The 13,438-nt window shown below is 42.7% G+C and overlaps 1 protein-coding gene across 10 annotated transcripts in view; it reads right to left on the bottom strand.

Moving 5' to 3' along the window:
• Nucleotides 1-13,438, bottom strand: part of CDC27 (cell division cycle 27) — a 60,384-nt gene that overhangs the window by 34,004 nt on the left and 12,942 nt on the right. For 8 of the 10 annotated variants that reach the window (XM_038385342.2, XM_038385343.2, XM_038385340.2 and 5 more), the window contains exons 3-5: nt 10,554-10,701; nt 7,193-7,318; nt 29-126 (exon numbers count right to left, since the gene is read on the bottom strand). In XM_038385342.2, the coding sequence (XP_038241270.1) occupies nt 29-126; nt 7,193-7,318; nt 10,554-10,701 (372 nt within the window). Of the gene's footprint in view, nt 1-28; nt 127-7,192; nt 7,319-10,377; nt 10,425-10,553; nt 10,702-13,438 lie in introns of those variants that run through there. The other 2 variants (XM_043503337.1, XM_043503338.1) reach the window with 2 other exon arrangements.

Genomic DNA, 13,438 nt, shown 5'->3' with positions numbered 1-13,438 from the left:
TCACATTGAAAGAGTTCTGCAGACCTACCTATTTCACATAGCGATTCAAAAGGGGACCAGAGGAAAGGATTTAAACTAAGGCTCTTTTGGTAACATTCGGATCCTTTGGCAAGCCGGTCTGTCTTGCTGTAAGAGAATTAAAACAAATAGTTGAAGGAAAGTTAAAACAGCATTTATGTTAAGTATAACTTTCAAAAAGAAGTGAGGGGAGAAGGAAACAAGAACCTCTTTAGAGCTACTGCTATATTCTCATTTTGCGGACTACAGAAACAATCAGTTAATTTAAAAGCAATTCAATATTATTTTTGCATCTGAAATATTTAGAGAAAGTTTTCAGTTTAGTCATTTTAATTCGTAATGAACTCTAAAAAATCATCACAGGCTTTAAAAATTGATGAAAGTACAACTTGATCTCATGTAGAAGACCAGCATCTTGCTGTAATGAGTGTTCTCCACTACCTGGTAAACAGAAATAGACTGTTTACTAGCCTCTGAGCCATTTTAGGTTGCGCAATGATTATTTGTATTCAGCATATTGGTGTCCAGTTCAATGTAACTTTGTGCTGGATAAGAATTTTTAATTTTTGGGGGGCTATAAAAAGTTTCTTTTCTTGGTAACTATTGATGCTGTGCTTGACTATTAAAAGGAATATGGGGTTTGGATTTGGATTTTTTGGTTCTCTTAGGGAAAGCAGCATGCTGACAATCCAGGTTATATTAAGTTTCAAATAATGCAAACACCAAAAAGAGAAGTTGTTCAATACTAACAAAGCCTGAAATTAACATTTAAGTGTGCTCAGTCACACTGCAGCAATGCTATTAACTGTAATTAAGCTAAGAAATTACAAAATATTTGGTATGTAGGGCTACCAATCTATTGTAGCAGAGGATCTTGCACCCCCCAAAACAAAGAGCATTCAAAATATGCCTAATGCATTTTACAAAGATATTTTTGTTTTTAAACATCTGTACTATGTGTGACGTTGCACCCCATAGTCTTCATAGAAATATTATTAGGATATGAATATGGCACAACTAAGATATGTTTTATGCAAGAGGGGTCATGTAAGGTATCATTGAAAAGGTTGTGATCTACAGAATGTGTTTATTCAATTTGTATGCATGTATCATTTTTGTATCTGAAGCTAGGAATATTGATCATATATCTGTATTTCAAATATGCTACTTTGGGTGACACCCACAACTAGCCCTTAAGGTACAACAATGAAAAAGTCACACAGGGCTGATGGCCCATCAGCAGAGACAATGGACTGTGAAAGAGCTTAGTCTTCCTGTGGATGCTCCAAACAGCCTGGAGTAATGGCTGCTATGACCCTGCAGACACATGTGACTGAGTCACCTGGCACTGGACCCCACCTTGGAATGCCAGTGTTTTTCCACTGGAAGACAAAGGGTTCCTACCATACACAAAAGCTATACAAGGCAGGGGAGTGACATCATTGTGGTTCTCCTCTGCCTCCCCACCCGAGGAGACACTGGGAAACACTGGAAAGAAGAACTGAACTGGGGGGGAAGAAGAGTTGAGCCCAGGCTGGAAGGATGTCTAGCCTGTGAGTAATAATACCTGAAGTTTCAAGCTGCAGGCCAGCGCAGCTGGCTTTCAAGAACCTTTGCAATCTGCCTGAAACAATATTTAGGGTGAGAAATTACTACTTGTACCCAATTTCTTTAGTGAATCAAGCTTAGTTTGCGTGTTTTGTTTTATTTGCTCAGTAATCTGCTTTGTTTTGTTTGCTATCCCTTATAATCACTTAAAATCTGCCTTTTGTAGTTAATACATTTGTTTTCTTTATTATTAAACCCAGTTTGTGCGATTTCTAACTGGGCGGAGGGCGAAGAAGTTGTGCATCTCTCTCTTCTCATTGAGGGAGAAGGCAAACTTTTTGAGCTTGTGCTGTACAAACTTTTCTACACAGCGCAAGACAATACATTTTTTGGTCTGCACTACAAGGGAGGTGGGCACCCGAGTGCTGGGGCAAGTCCCTTAAAACTGAGTCTTCCCAGACCTAATCTAAGCCCTGGTCTACACTAGGTTTTTGAAATGCCAACACATTTGTGAAAATCTCCCAGGGCATGAAGGACAGAGGCCATAACAGGGACCCGAAGCAGTGCAGCGTGAAACTTAAGGAGCTGAGGCAAGCCTAGCAGAAAACCAGAGAGGCGAACGGCCGCTCCGGGTCAGAGCCCCAAACATGCCGCTTCTATGATGAGCTGCATGCCATTTTAGGGGGTTCAGCCACCACTACCTCAGCCGTGTTGTTTGACTCCTTTGATGGAGGCAACACGGAAGCAGGCTTTGGGGACAAGGAAGACAACGATGATGAGGTTGTAGATAGCTCACAGCAAACAAGCGGAGAAACCAGTTTTCCTGACAGTCAGGAACTGTTTCTCACCCTGGACCTGGAGCCAGTATCCCCCGAACCCACCCAAGGCTGCCTCCCTGACCCACCAGGCGGAGAAGGGACCTCTGATGAGTGTACCTTTTAAAATACTATACAAGGTTTAAAAGCCAGCATGTTTAATGATTAATTTGCCCTGGCATTCGTGGCTCTCCTGGATATACTCCCAAAGCCTTTGCAAAAGCTTTCTGGGGAGGGCAGCCTTATTCCATCCACCATGGTGGCACACTTTACCACTCCAGGCCAGTAGCACGTACTCGGGAACCATTGTAGAACAAAGCATTGCAATGTATGTTTGCTGGCATTCAAACAACATCTGTTCTTTATCTCTCTGTATTATCCTTAGGAGAGTGATATCATTCATGGTCACCTGGTTGAAATAGGGCGCTTTTCTTAATGGGACATTCAGAGGTGCCCGTTCCTGCTGGGCTGTTTGCCTATGGCTGAACAGAAATGTTCCCCGCTGTTAGCCACGCGGTGGGGGGAGGCAAAATGTGACCTTGTAACGAAAGCACATGTGCTATGTATGTAATGTTAACAGCAAGGTTTACTGTGAAAGAGTGTACCCATTGTTCTATAAAATGTGTCTCTTCAAATACCACTGTCTTTTTTTTTTCCTCCACCAGCTGCATGTGTTTCAAGGATCACAGGATCTTCTCCTTCCCAGAGGCTAGCGAAGATTAGAAGGCGAAAAAAAACACACTCACGATGAAATGTTCTCTGAGCTCATGCTGTCCTCCCACACTGACAGAGCACAGATGAATGAATGGAGGCAGACAATGTCAGAGTGCAGGAAAGCACAAAATGACCGGGAGGAGAGGTGGCGGGCTGAAGAGAGGGCTGAAGCTGAAAGGTGGCGGCAGCGTGATGAAAGGAGGCAGGATCCAATGCTGAGGCTGCTGGAGGATCAAACTAATATGCTCCAGCGTATGGTTGAGCTGCAGGAAAGGCAGCAGGAGCACAGCCTGCCGCTACAGCCCGTGTAACCAACTGCCCTCCTCCAGAAGTTCCATAGCCTCCTCACCCAGACGCCCAAGAACGCGATGGGGGGCCCTCCGGCCACCCCGCCGCTCTACCCCAGAGGATTGCTCAAGTAACAGAAGGCTGGCATTCAATAAGTTTTAAACTTTTCAAGTGCTGTGTGGCCTTGTCCTTCCCTCCTCCACCACCCCTCCTGGGCTACCTTGGTAATTATCCCCCTATTTGTGTGATGAATTAATAAAGAATGCATGAATGTGAAGCAACGACGACCTTATTGCCTCTGCAAGCGGTGATCGAAGAGAGGTGGGGAGGGTGGTTAGCTTACAGGGAAGTAGAATGAACCAAGGGGCGGGGGGTTTCATCAAGGAGAAACAAACAGAACTTTCACACCATAGCCTGGCCAGTCATGACACTGATTTTCAAAGCTTCTCTGATGCGCACCGCACCCTCCTGTGCTCTTCTAACCGCCCTGGTGTCTGGCTGTGCATAACCAGCAGCCAGGCGATTTGCCTCAATCTCCCACCCCGCCATAAAAGTCTCCCCCTTACTCTCACAGATATTGTGGAGCGCACAGTAAGCAGTAATAACAGTGGGAATATTGGTTTTGCTGAGGTCTAACCGAGTCAGTAAACTGCGCCAGCGTGCTTTTAAACGTCCAAATGCACATTCTACCAACATTCTGCACTTGCTCAGCCTGTAGTTGAACAGCTCCTGACTACTCTACAGGCTGCCTATGTATGGCTTCATGAGCCAGGCATTAAGGAATAGGCTGGGTCCCCAAGGATAACTATAGGCATTTCAACATCCCCAACGGTTATTTTCTGGTCTGGGAAGAAAGTCCCTTGCTGCAGCTTTTGAAACAGACCAGAGTTCCTGAAGATGCGAGTGTCATGTACCTTTCCCGGCCATCCCACATTGACGTTGGTGAAATGTCCCTTGTGATCCACCAATGCTTGCAGCACTATTGAAAAGTGCCCCTTGCGGTTTATGTACTCGCTGGCTTGGTGCTCCGGTGCCAAGATAGGGATATGGGTTCCGTCTATGGCCCCACCACAGTTAGGGAATCCCATTGCAGCAAAGCCATCCACTATGACCTGCACATTTCCCAGGGTCACTACCCTTGATGTCAGCAGATCTTTGATTGCATTGGCTACTTGCATCACAGCAACCCCACAGTAGATTTGCCCACTCCAAATTGATTCCCGACTGACCGGTAGCTGTCTGGCATTGCAAGCTTCCACAGGGCTATTGCCACTCGCTTCTAAACTGTGAGGGCTGCTCTCATCTTGGTATTCTTGTGCCTCAGGGCAGGAGAAAGCAAGTCACAAAGTTCCATGAAAGTGCCTTTACGCGTGCGAAAGTTTCACAGCCACTGGGAATTGTCCCAGACCTGCAACATTATGCAGTCCCATCAGTCTGTACTTGTTTCCCGGGCCCAGAATCGGTGTTCCACCACATGAGCCTGCCCCATTAGCACCATGATGCCCACATTGGCAGGGCACGTGCTTTGAGAGAAATCTGTGTTCATGTCCTCATCACTCTCGTAACCGCGCTGATGTCGCCTACTCGCCCGGTTTCGCTTTGCCAGGTTCTGGTGCTGCATATACTGCTGAATAATGTGTGTGGTGTTTAATGTGCTCCTAATTGCCAAAGTGATCTGAGCAGGCTTCATGCTTGCCGTGGTATGGTGTCTGCACAGAAAAAAGGCACGGAACGATTGTCTGCTCTTGCCCTGATGGAGGGAGGGGCGACTGACGACATGGCTTAAAGGGAATTAAAATCAACAAAGTGGGTGGCTTTGCGAGAAACTGAATGGCCACCTCAAGGATAGAACTCAAAACTGGGTTTAGCAGGCCGTTGATTTCACAGAGGGAGGGAGGGAAGAGAAAATGAATACAAAACAAATCTGGTCTATTTCTTGTTTTGAGCCACTTCATCTATCTTTATATATCTTGCTGGCAGCAGACTGTGCAGTACGACCACTAGCCATCCTCACCTCCTGGGTGCTCGGCAGAAGAGGGTGCAGTATGACTACTAGCCATCGTCTTCTGCTAGCGGCAGATTAAAAGATTAAAAGTGCACTGCAGGTAGGTCTCAATCGCCATGAGACGAAACAAGGGAAATGACCTGGCTGAGTCACTTCCATGTTTGCCCAGGAGCCCAATTAAAAGAGCACCCAGGACTATGTCGATGACAGCTACCAGTCGTACTGCACTGTCTGCTGCCAAAAGGCAATAAACTGCTGCTGTGTAGCAATGTAGTACCGCATCTGCCAGCACCCAGGAGACATACGGTGATGGTGAGCTGAGCGGGCTCCATGCTTGCCGTGGTATGGCATCTGCACAGGTAACTCAAGAAAAAAGGTGCAAAACGATTGTCTGCCCTTGCTTTTAGGGAGGGAGGGAGGGAACGGGGGCCTGACGATATGGACCCAGAACCACCTGCGACAATGTTTTAGCCCCATCAGGCACTGGGATTTCTACCCAGAATTCAAATGGGCGGTGGAGACTGCGGGAACTGTGGGATAGCTACCCACAGTGCAAAGCTCCGGAAGTCGACGGTTGCCTCGGTACTGTGGACACAGTCTGCCGACTACACGCACTTAGAGCATTTGTGTGGGGACACACACTTGACTGTATAAAAACACTTTATACAAAACCGACTTCTATAAATTTGACCTAATTTCATAGTGTAGACATACCCTCAGTGTCTGTGTCTTTCTGCAGCTGGGTGTGGCCCTGCTTGACTGTGTGCTAGAGGAGGCTTAAGAGCCTGGGTCAACAAGACAGGTTAAAGAGGGCCCAGGTGGGCTCACTGGTATCTCAGTACATCAGGTGGCATCTTGAAGGAGGGCAACCTGTCACACTATGTTTAGAATATTTTACCCTTCTTTAATGCCTTTCATCAGAGGCCCTCAAAACATTTTACAAATACTAACCCTCCCAATGCACCTGTGAAGTAGCCAGTAGTTTTATGGCCCTCTGTGAAACAAGTATCCAGTTAACGTTTGTAATGACTTTCTACTGTGTAAAGACTTGCTAAGTACAAAGGTTTGGGATTTTTGGTTTTACTATTTCTTTTATTTTAATAAATTTATTGGAATCCTTTGTGTCTATGGATGAAGCACACTACAGGAGAGCGAAGCATTATTGTATAATCAAATTTAATATGCATAGTTCTCCTGAAAAAAATAATTAAAAAGTTAATTGGATGAAAGATTTGGAAGAGAGCCTCCAGAGAAGACAGCAATTCAATACAGAAGTACTTGTGGAGGGTGGGCAGTAGTGATATATTGATCAACAGGTGGCTGCCCAAAAACTCTCTCCACAGAAGGCTAATATTTCTCCAACCAATCGGACACATATTTTGGGGAGAATGAACACCAAAAAAAACTCAAAACCAGGTTCCTGGATTGCCAATTTCACCACCCATAAAAAATCCAAAACAAAATAAAAATAAACCCACACGCCTTCCAGGAAATGCTAATGTGTATTTTCATGCAACTGGCAAGACACGTGAGGAAGGCATCAGACTTCCTCCATAGATTAGCATCATTTGGGCCTTGATCTTGCAATCTGCACTCTGAGAGAACACTTAGGACACTTGCTGTCACAAAGGGGCTTGAGAGGTATCTGCCATGTGGATCAGATTGCAGGATTGTTGGAGATATTTAACTGGAGAGCAGTTGTGACCTGTGGGGCTGTGTCAGAAATATTTTCATGACTAAGAACTGCCTCAGCCAAATCAAAATCCATTACTCAATAACCATCATCATAAAAAAGAAACCTTACCAGTATACATGTCCCAGTAATGAGAGGGTGAAGCATGCTGAGTCACCAAACTCTGTTACAACATCATCATGGCTTTTCTGTTTATTTAACACTCCACCAGATAAAATCTGCTCCCCTTCTGCCAGCCTTATTAAAAAAAACAAAACAAAAAAAAGAGGTGTCAAGGGGTTATAAGGCTCACAACATTGGTAGTAGTCCAATATTTCTATCCTGCTGTAAACAAAAACAAGATATGTTGTCAATACTAATGAGTTCCAAATTGGGCACTCTCCTCCCTTACAACAAAAGTCTCAAAATGTAGAGTATTGCACCCTCTGCCTTATAGAGACAGCAACAGTTTAAGTGCAGAACGCTTACCCTCTGAAAGTCAAAAAAGAAAAAGGAGTACTTGTGGCATCTTAGAGACTAACAAATTTATCTGAGCATAAGCTTTCGTGAGCTACAGCTCACTTCATCGGATGCATCCAATGAAGTGAGCTGTAGCTCACGAAAGCTTAAGCTCAGATAAATTTGTTAGTCTCTAAGATGCCACAAGTACTCCTTTTTCTTTTTTGCAAATACAGACTAACACGGCTGCTACTCTGAAACCTCTGAAAGTCAGGCACCTTTAAAGGGGTGCCAAGGAAAACAACTGGATTTGGCTTGGTCTCCCAGCTACAGTGTACCTTGTATGGTCTCTGGCAGCTCCATTCTTGTGATTTAACATGGGGCTGTCCAATGGACTTGGAATTTTGGTGCCTTGCTTACTTACAAGGACAGAACTGACACGGGGGGGAAGGGAGGGGTGTCAAAGGCCTGGCATAGTGTACTGCACATACACGCAACAGTACAATCTACCATGGATTGGTTTGTGCAGTCAAAAACAGGGGTTTTAACATCACTGCAATGCTAATATTTTATTGGAAGGAAGGGATATGACTTTTTTTTTGCACGTCAGGTTGAGAGGGGGCTGGTCAGACTTGACAATATCCCTTTGAGCTGGTCTGCACACCAAAGATTGTACTGCTTTACCTAAACCAGTACAGTTTAAGTAATACAATCCCCATAGTGCGAAGGCAGTTGCGTTATTAAGATACTTATTCAGCTTCCTTTATGGGAATAAGCTATACCGGAATATAACTTTATACAGCTGTGACTAGCAGGGGAGAAACAGAGCAAATCAGCTTACGCTGGTCCCTTCCAAGAAGGGCATTAAACTGATTTCTATTTTAAAAGAACATTAGGCAATCAGATGCTCCACTTTACTACAGCAGGTATCGCATCAAGAAGTGTTTAAGTGGCACTATACCAAACAAAGTGTAAGTTTTAAATAAAAAAAATGCAATTATCATCGATCCCCCCCCCATACTTACTTGCCCATTGCTGATGGGCAAGAGTTTTCCCCAGGTCCCTCCACAAAACATCTTTCATGCAGCTTGGTTACACAATGTGGGTGGGATCCCAAGAGATGAGCTTTGTCCCTCGAAAAACATATAGCATGATAGAACCCAGGAAACAAATGTATCAAGTTCAGCCTACTGATTGCACTACAACAGAAGATAAGATTGTGCTTTATAGCCTGTTATTTAGCAGCAGTAGAGAATTTTCTATGCATCCATAAAAACAGCCTCTAGGATTTGTTCTGTCCAAGACCGCCTTATTTCCTAGGACCCATTGTGGTAACTATGTTCAGCTGAAATACTCTTGCTGTCTGTCCAGTCCCCAGGGTCAAGCTCAGGGAGGGCACAGAAGGCAGAGCATTTTTATGGAGGGCCCTCAATTCTGGAAGTCACTCTTTCCTTTGGTCTGCAGGATCTAGTACAAGCTGCATCTATTAAGTCTGGCTTTCTTTTGGGAAGGGATGAAAGTCTAATATTTAAACAGCCATATTGCTTGGTCAATATTTTAGGAGTCACATTACACGATAGGACATATAAAAAAAACAAAAAGTTAAAAACATGAAGTTTAAGCACAAGTCCAGTTTCCTACAGAGGCATACCTTCCAGAGGACAGCTCCCTCTAAAATCTATGTTAATATTGTACCCTTGTAATATGCTCTAATTTTCTGTCACAGCCTCCAACAAGCTGTTTTTCAAAAAAACAGACCTGCCTGCTACCAACCCAGATTGCTATGCTACCCTAAAGCAGGACATAGCAGCTTTCTTCACATTATTGTAGGGATTCTCATTCCCCTTCACAGTTGACTTTTTAGTCTTAAGAGGAATCCAATTCAAATGTGAAAAACTTTCAGTCCAAGAGACACTGCTCACAGAGCAGGCAGAAGATAACTAGGGGAATAGACAATAAGTAAGAATCTACTTGATTGGTAGCCACTTTGCTGAAACTACCATCCAGGGTGCCAGTTGCAATGATGATTTTGTGATGTGGAGAGGAAATATCTTGATTGCAACAATAAAACTCATTCCACTGGAACAGCAAACAGATAAATATGGATCATCATTGATCTGGACCAGATCTGAAACAACAACTAGAAGCATACTTTGACTACCCTTCATTTTGAGGGAGGTCCCTTATTTCAGTCAAAGTTCCCTGTGTTCCACGCATATTTGGTGTCCTCTTATTTTTATTGTTGAAAATTTAATCAGAAATGCAAAGTTGTGAGTCTGAGGTTATACAGTTGCTTACTCTAAAAGGAAGGAATCCCACAGCATTTTAAGTTTCCTTCACGAACATTATCTCTTCTCTGCCACTCCCACGTTGGGTCTTTGTCATGTGTTGTGTCCCACATATATGGTGGATCCCTCAGTAGTTTGAGAGGCCTGCCTAGATGTGAATGGCTAAGGGGACATAAAAGGCATTTACTTTCTCCCCATTAAAGTCTGTAGCCTTACCAGTCTCTAGACTCATCTTATTATAAAAATTAACTCTAAATGGACTATATTCATCTGTAGAGAGCCCGCTCAAGGCCAATACACCACTTAATGTCTATTTTGAAGACTTAAGTGGTGCATAAGGCTTGGGTGAACTCAAGGGTCTATCTTCTTCCATCTGCACCAATTTGGTGAACGGTGACAGATTTACTGTTTTAAGGATTGGGTTTTTTTTAAATTCTAGATTCACTTTAGCAGCAGTTTAAGAAATGAGCTACAACAAACTGAGGTGGACGCACTGAAGAGCACAGTCCCTAACTAGCTTCATAAGTAACTTTTTACAGTTTCACAACTCCTTTGTAAAGAACTCAATACCTTTTAGCGGTTTCTGCAATATGGGCTATTGTTCTTTAGGTCCAAATCTGAAAGCAAAATGAATTCCACTTGTGATAATCCTGAGAGCTAAAAGACCAGTGAATTGCCAGTTTATGTAACACAGTTTCCTAAAAAACTACCAAAATACTGCAATACAATATAAACTGATGACTTACTTGCTGAGGTCGACACAACACTTTGCCAGCAGATATTTACATTGTGGGGTGGTACAGCTATGTCCCTTTAGGAGCCTGTATGCTTTATATGCCTTTCCTGAGCGGTAGTAACATGTTGCCAGCAAAAACAGTGCTTCCTCTGAGTGTACTAAACAAACAAAACAAAAGTTGTTATCCTTTGATCATTTAATATTTTGGTACAAGTGGTTGAGCTCCATAGGACTGCTGGCAACTGGATGCACAAATAATGTGATTCCTGCTGGGGGAGTGGGGGGAGGAGGACAGATTAAAGTAATCAAGTGTATTTCCTTTACTAGCCACAACATAAGAGATTTCAGGATCCCAAGATCTTGTAGTAATCATGGTTGGCCCCTATCTCCTGTAGTGAATGAAGACCAACCATTTTGGCCCCCACATCTAACAAATGATTCACTATCTTTCTTAACAAAGGTACTTGCAGAAATAAAGTGAAACCATCATTTCTACTGGAACAGAATTATTGCGACAGCTTCTTGAACATAGTAAGTCAAGGACCAGGAAGATAACTCCATCACAAAAGTACTTATTAATAATACTTTGCCATCCATATCTAGATGCATCTTAAAACAAGGTGAACGATTCAATGGGACTTGGGTGCTTTTGAAAAATGTGACTTTGTAGTACTATTTGGGTCTAGTACAATTCTTTGGGTAAGAATTACACATCCACCCTTCAGTATGTCAGACTGACCTCACAACAGCCACTTTTAAACTTGTTTTAGTACAGTTTCAAAGGGCCTTAATTAAATTATATTTTCATTTCTGTCACAAAGTATTTACACTTTACAAAAATTGTGGCTACAAAAAGAGGATCCAAAGAGACATTTGTAATAAAGAAGGGGACTAGGACTGACAGTTTTTAGAAGGATCATTTACAACAGAGAGAACTTCAAGGATGTCAAGACTTCACTTGCTATCAACTCAAAAAATTTGGACTTTAAAAGAAAATCTTTAGCAAGAAGGAATCTTTCCCTCCCCCAAAGTTGGCTGATGCTGTTGCCTCATTGTAAACCACTTGAACAAAGGACAGACTGACAAAAGTAATCTGGAAACTATGCATCTTATGAAGAACTAAAAGTTACCATGAAGTATGGAAAGCAGCAACAGCCAGACAGCCATTTATTTGATGTGCATATGCAACTTTGTGCTTAATATTAAAAAAAATGTAGGCAACAGATTAAAACAAAGATTTATTCATCTCCTCTTGTCATTATTTTGTTTAAGAGAAAATAGGTATGAAATGGTAGGAAGCGAGGAAAGAGAAGGGCTTATAGGAGGTCATGGAGGAGAAAGAAGCATGAAAGAGCAGAGCAGGAAATTTGAGTTGTCCTTAGAAGAATGGAACAAGTTAAATAAAGAGATTCATTGTGCAGCTGAGTGTTATCTGCACAGCATCGGAGAGTCACACCAGGTTGGACTGCATCATACTGAAGGAACAGAAATCCAGATGAGTGTGTGTCTGTTGCATTTTATGTTCTGCTGTGAGCTACACTCAGTTTTGGCTTCTAAATATCTTTCTTCTGCCTAGAATAATCTCTTACACCTATCATGGTCTGCTCAGCATATCAGAATAGGAGGAGTAGAAAGAACATTTTTCAGGACTATGAGGGGAGGCAGCAAAAATTAAATTTCACATTTAAGCTGAGCAAGTAGTTTATAAAACTAAAACAGACAAGTGTGGTATGCACCTTGCCCTACGTATTTTAGGTGCTAATATTTTTTCCGCCCAAGTTTTAGGAAGTAGAATTTTAGGCACAGGTCTTTCAGGTTACAAAGCAAGAACGTCATTCCCGTTCCTGGGGCTTTCAAGCCAATTCAATACATTCACCATTTTAAACCCTTAGGAAGTTTCATTGCTCTATTTCACAGGTTTAAACAGTTACTGATCAGGTTATTGCCTATAACAAAGCTTCTCATATTCCATTTTACAAGTCTCAGTATTCATACCCGACGGATCTTTGCTTTTTAATTTAAATTGATTCTATTCAGAACAGAGGTTAAAGAATTATAGTCTAAGTCAGGCACACTTATGAAGTGATACCACAAGTCCTCTTGATTCTCAGGTACTCTTATCCTCCCTCTTCCACCACTGCAGAGTGCTATAATTTATGTGGGAAAACTGAGGCATTGAGAAATTAAGGTCCCATATTTCCATTAATTTTGTGCATCCAATGTGAGCGGCCTAGGACACAATTTTTCCTGAGTACTTTCCATTATATAGCACTTTATATGTTCAAAGCAGCACAACTACTACCTTCAGTTGCAGATGGGAGTGCTCAGGACTTCTGCAAATCAGACCCCAGAATATCAAGATGGGCACCCAGAAAATAAGGAATACAAAATTAATGATCACCTATAAAAAGTTTGATTTAAGTGACTTGCCCAGCATCTCTCAGGAACTCTGTGGCAGAAGCAGGGATAGAATCCAGTTTTCCAGGGCAGCATTCAACTACCTTAACCATGAGGCTATCCTGTCTCTCCTTGCAATCCCCTACCTCCCTCACTACAGACCTTCCAAATTCTGCAGCAAATGAAGCCGTGGTCCGACAAACAACAGCCTCCTTCACAACACAACCCTGATTCATTCCAGGACAGATGCATCCTATGCACTAAATTAGACTGCGGTAATGTGGAAAAAATAGAATGCATTCACGTAACTAAGGACTGTTTCATAATATATATATACACACAAGGGGGCTAAAGTAAGTTATACAGGCAACCTTAACTAAGGGATTTCCTGCCTTTTGAGTTCTTGACTTTGCAACCTTAATGTTCTTTTAACATTGTATGTGTGTGTAATATATGTAGCCGTATAGTGAATAAACTATATGAGGAGATGAATAATGG

This window comes from Dermochelys coriacea, chromosome 27, assembly GCF_009764565.3.
Source record: "Dermochelys coriacea isolate rDerCor1 chromosome 27, rDerCor1.pri.v4, whole genome shotgun sequence".
Lineage (NCBI taxonomy): Eukaryota > Metazoa > Chordata > Testudines > Dermochelyidae > Dermochelys > Dermochelys coriacea.
The sequence above is the reverse complement of the archived record's forward strand: the minus strand, read 5'-3'. Positions and strand labels throughout refer to the sequence as shown.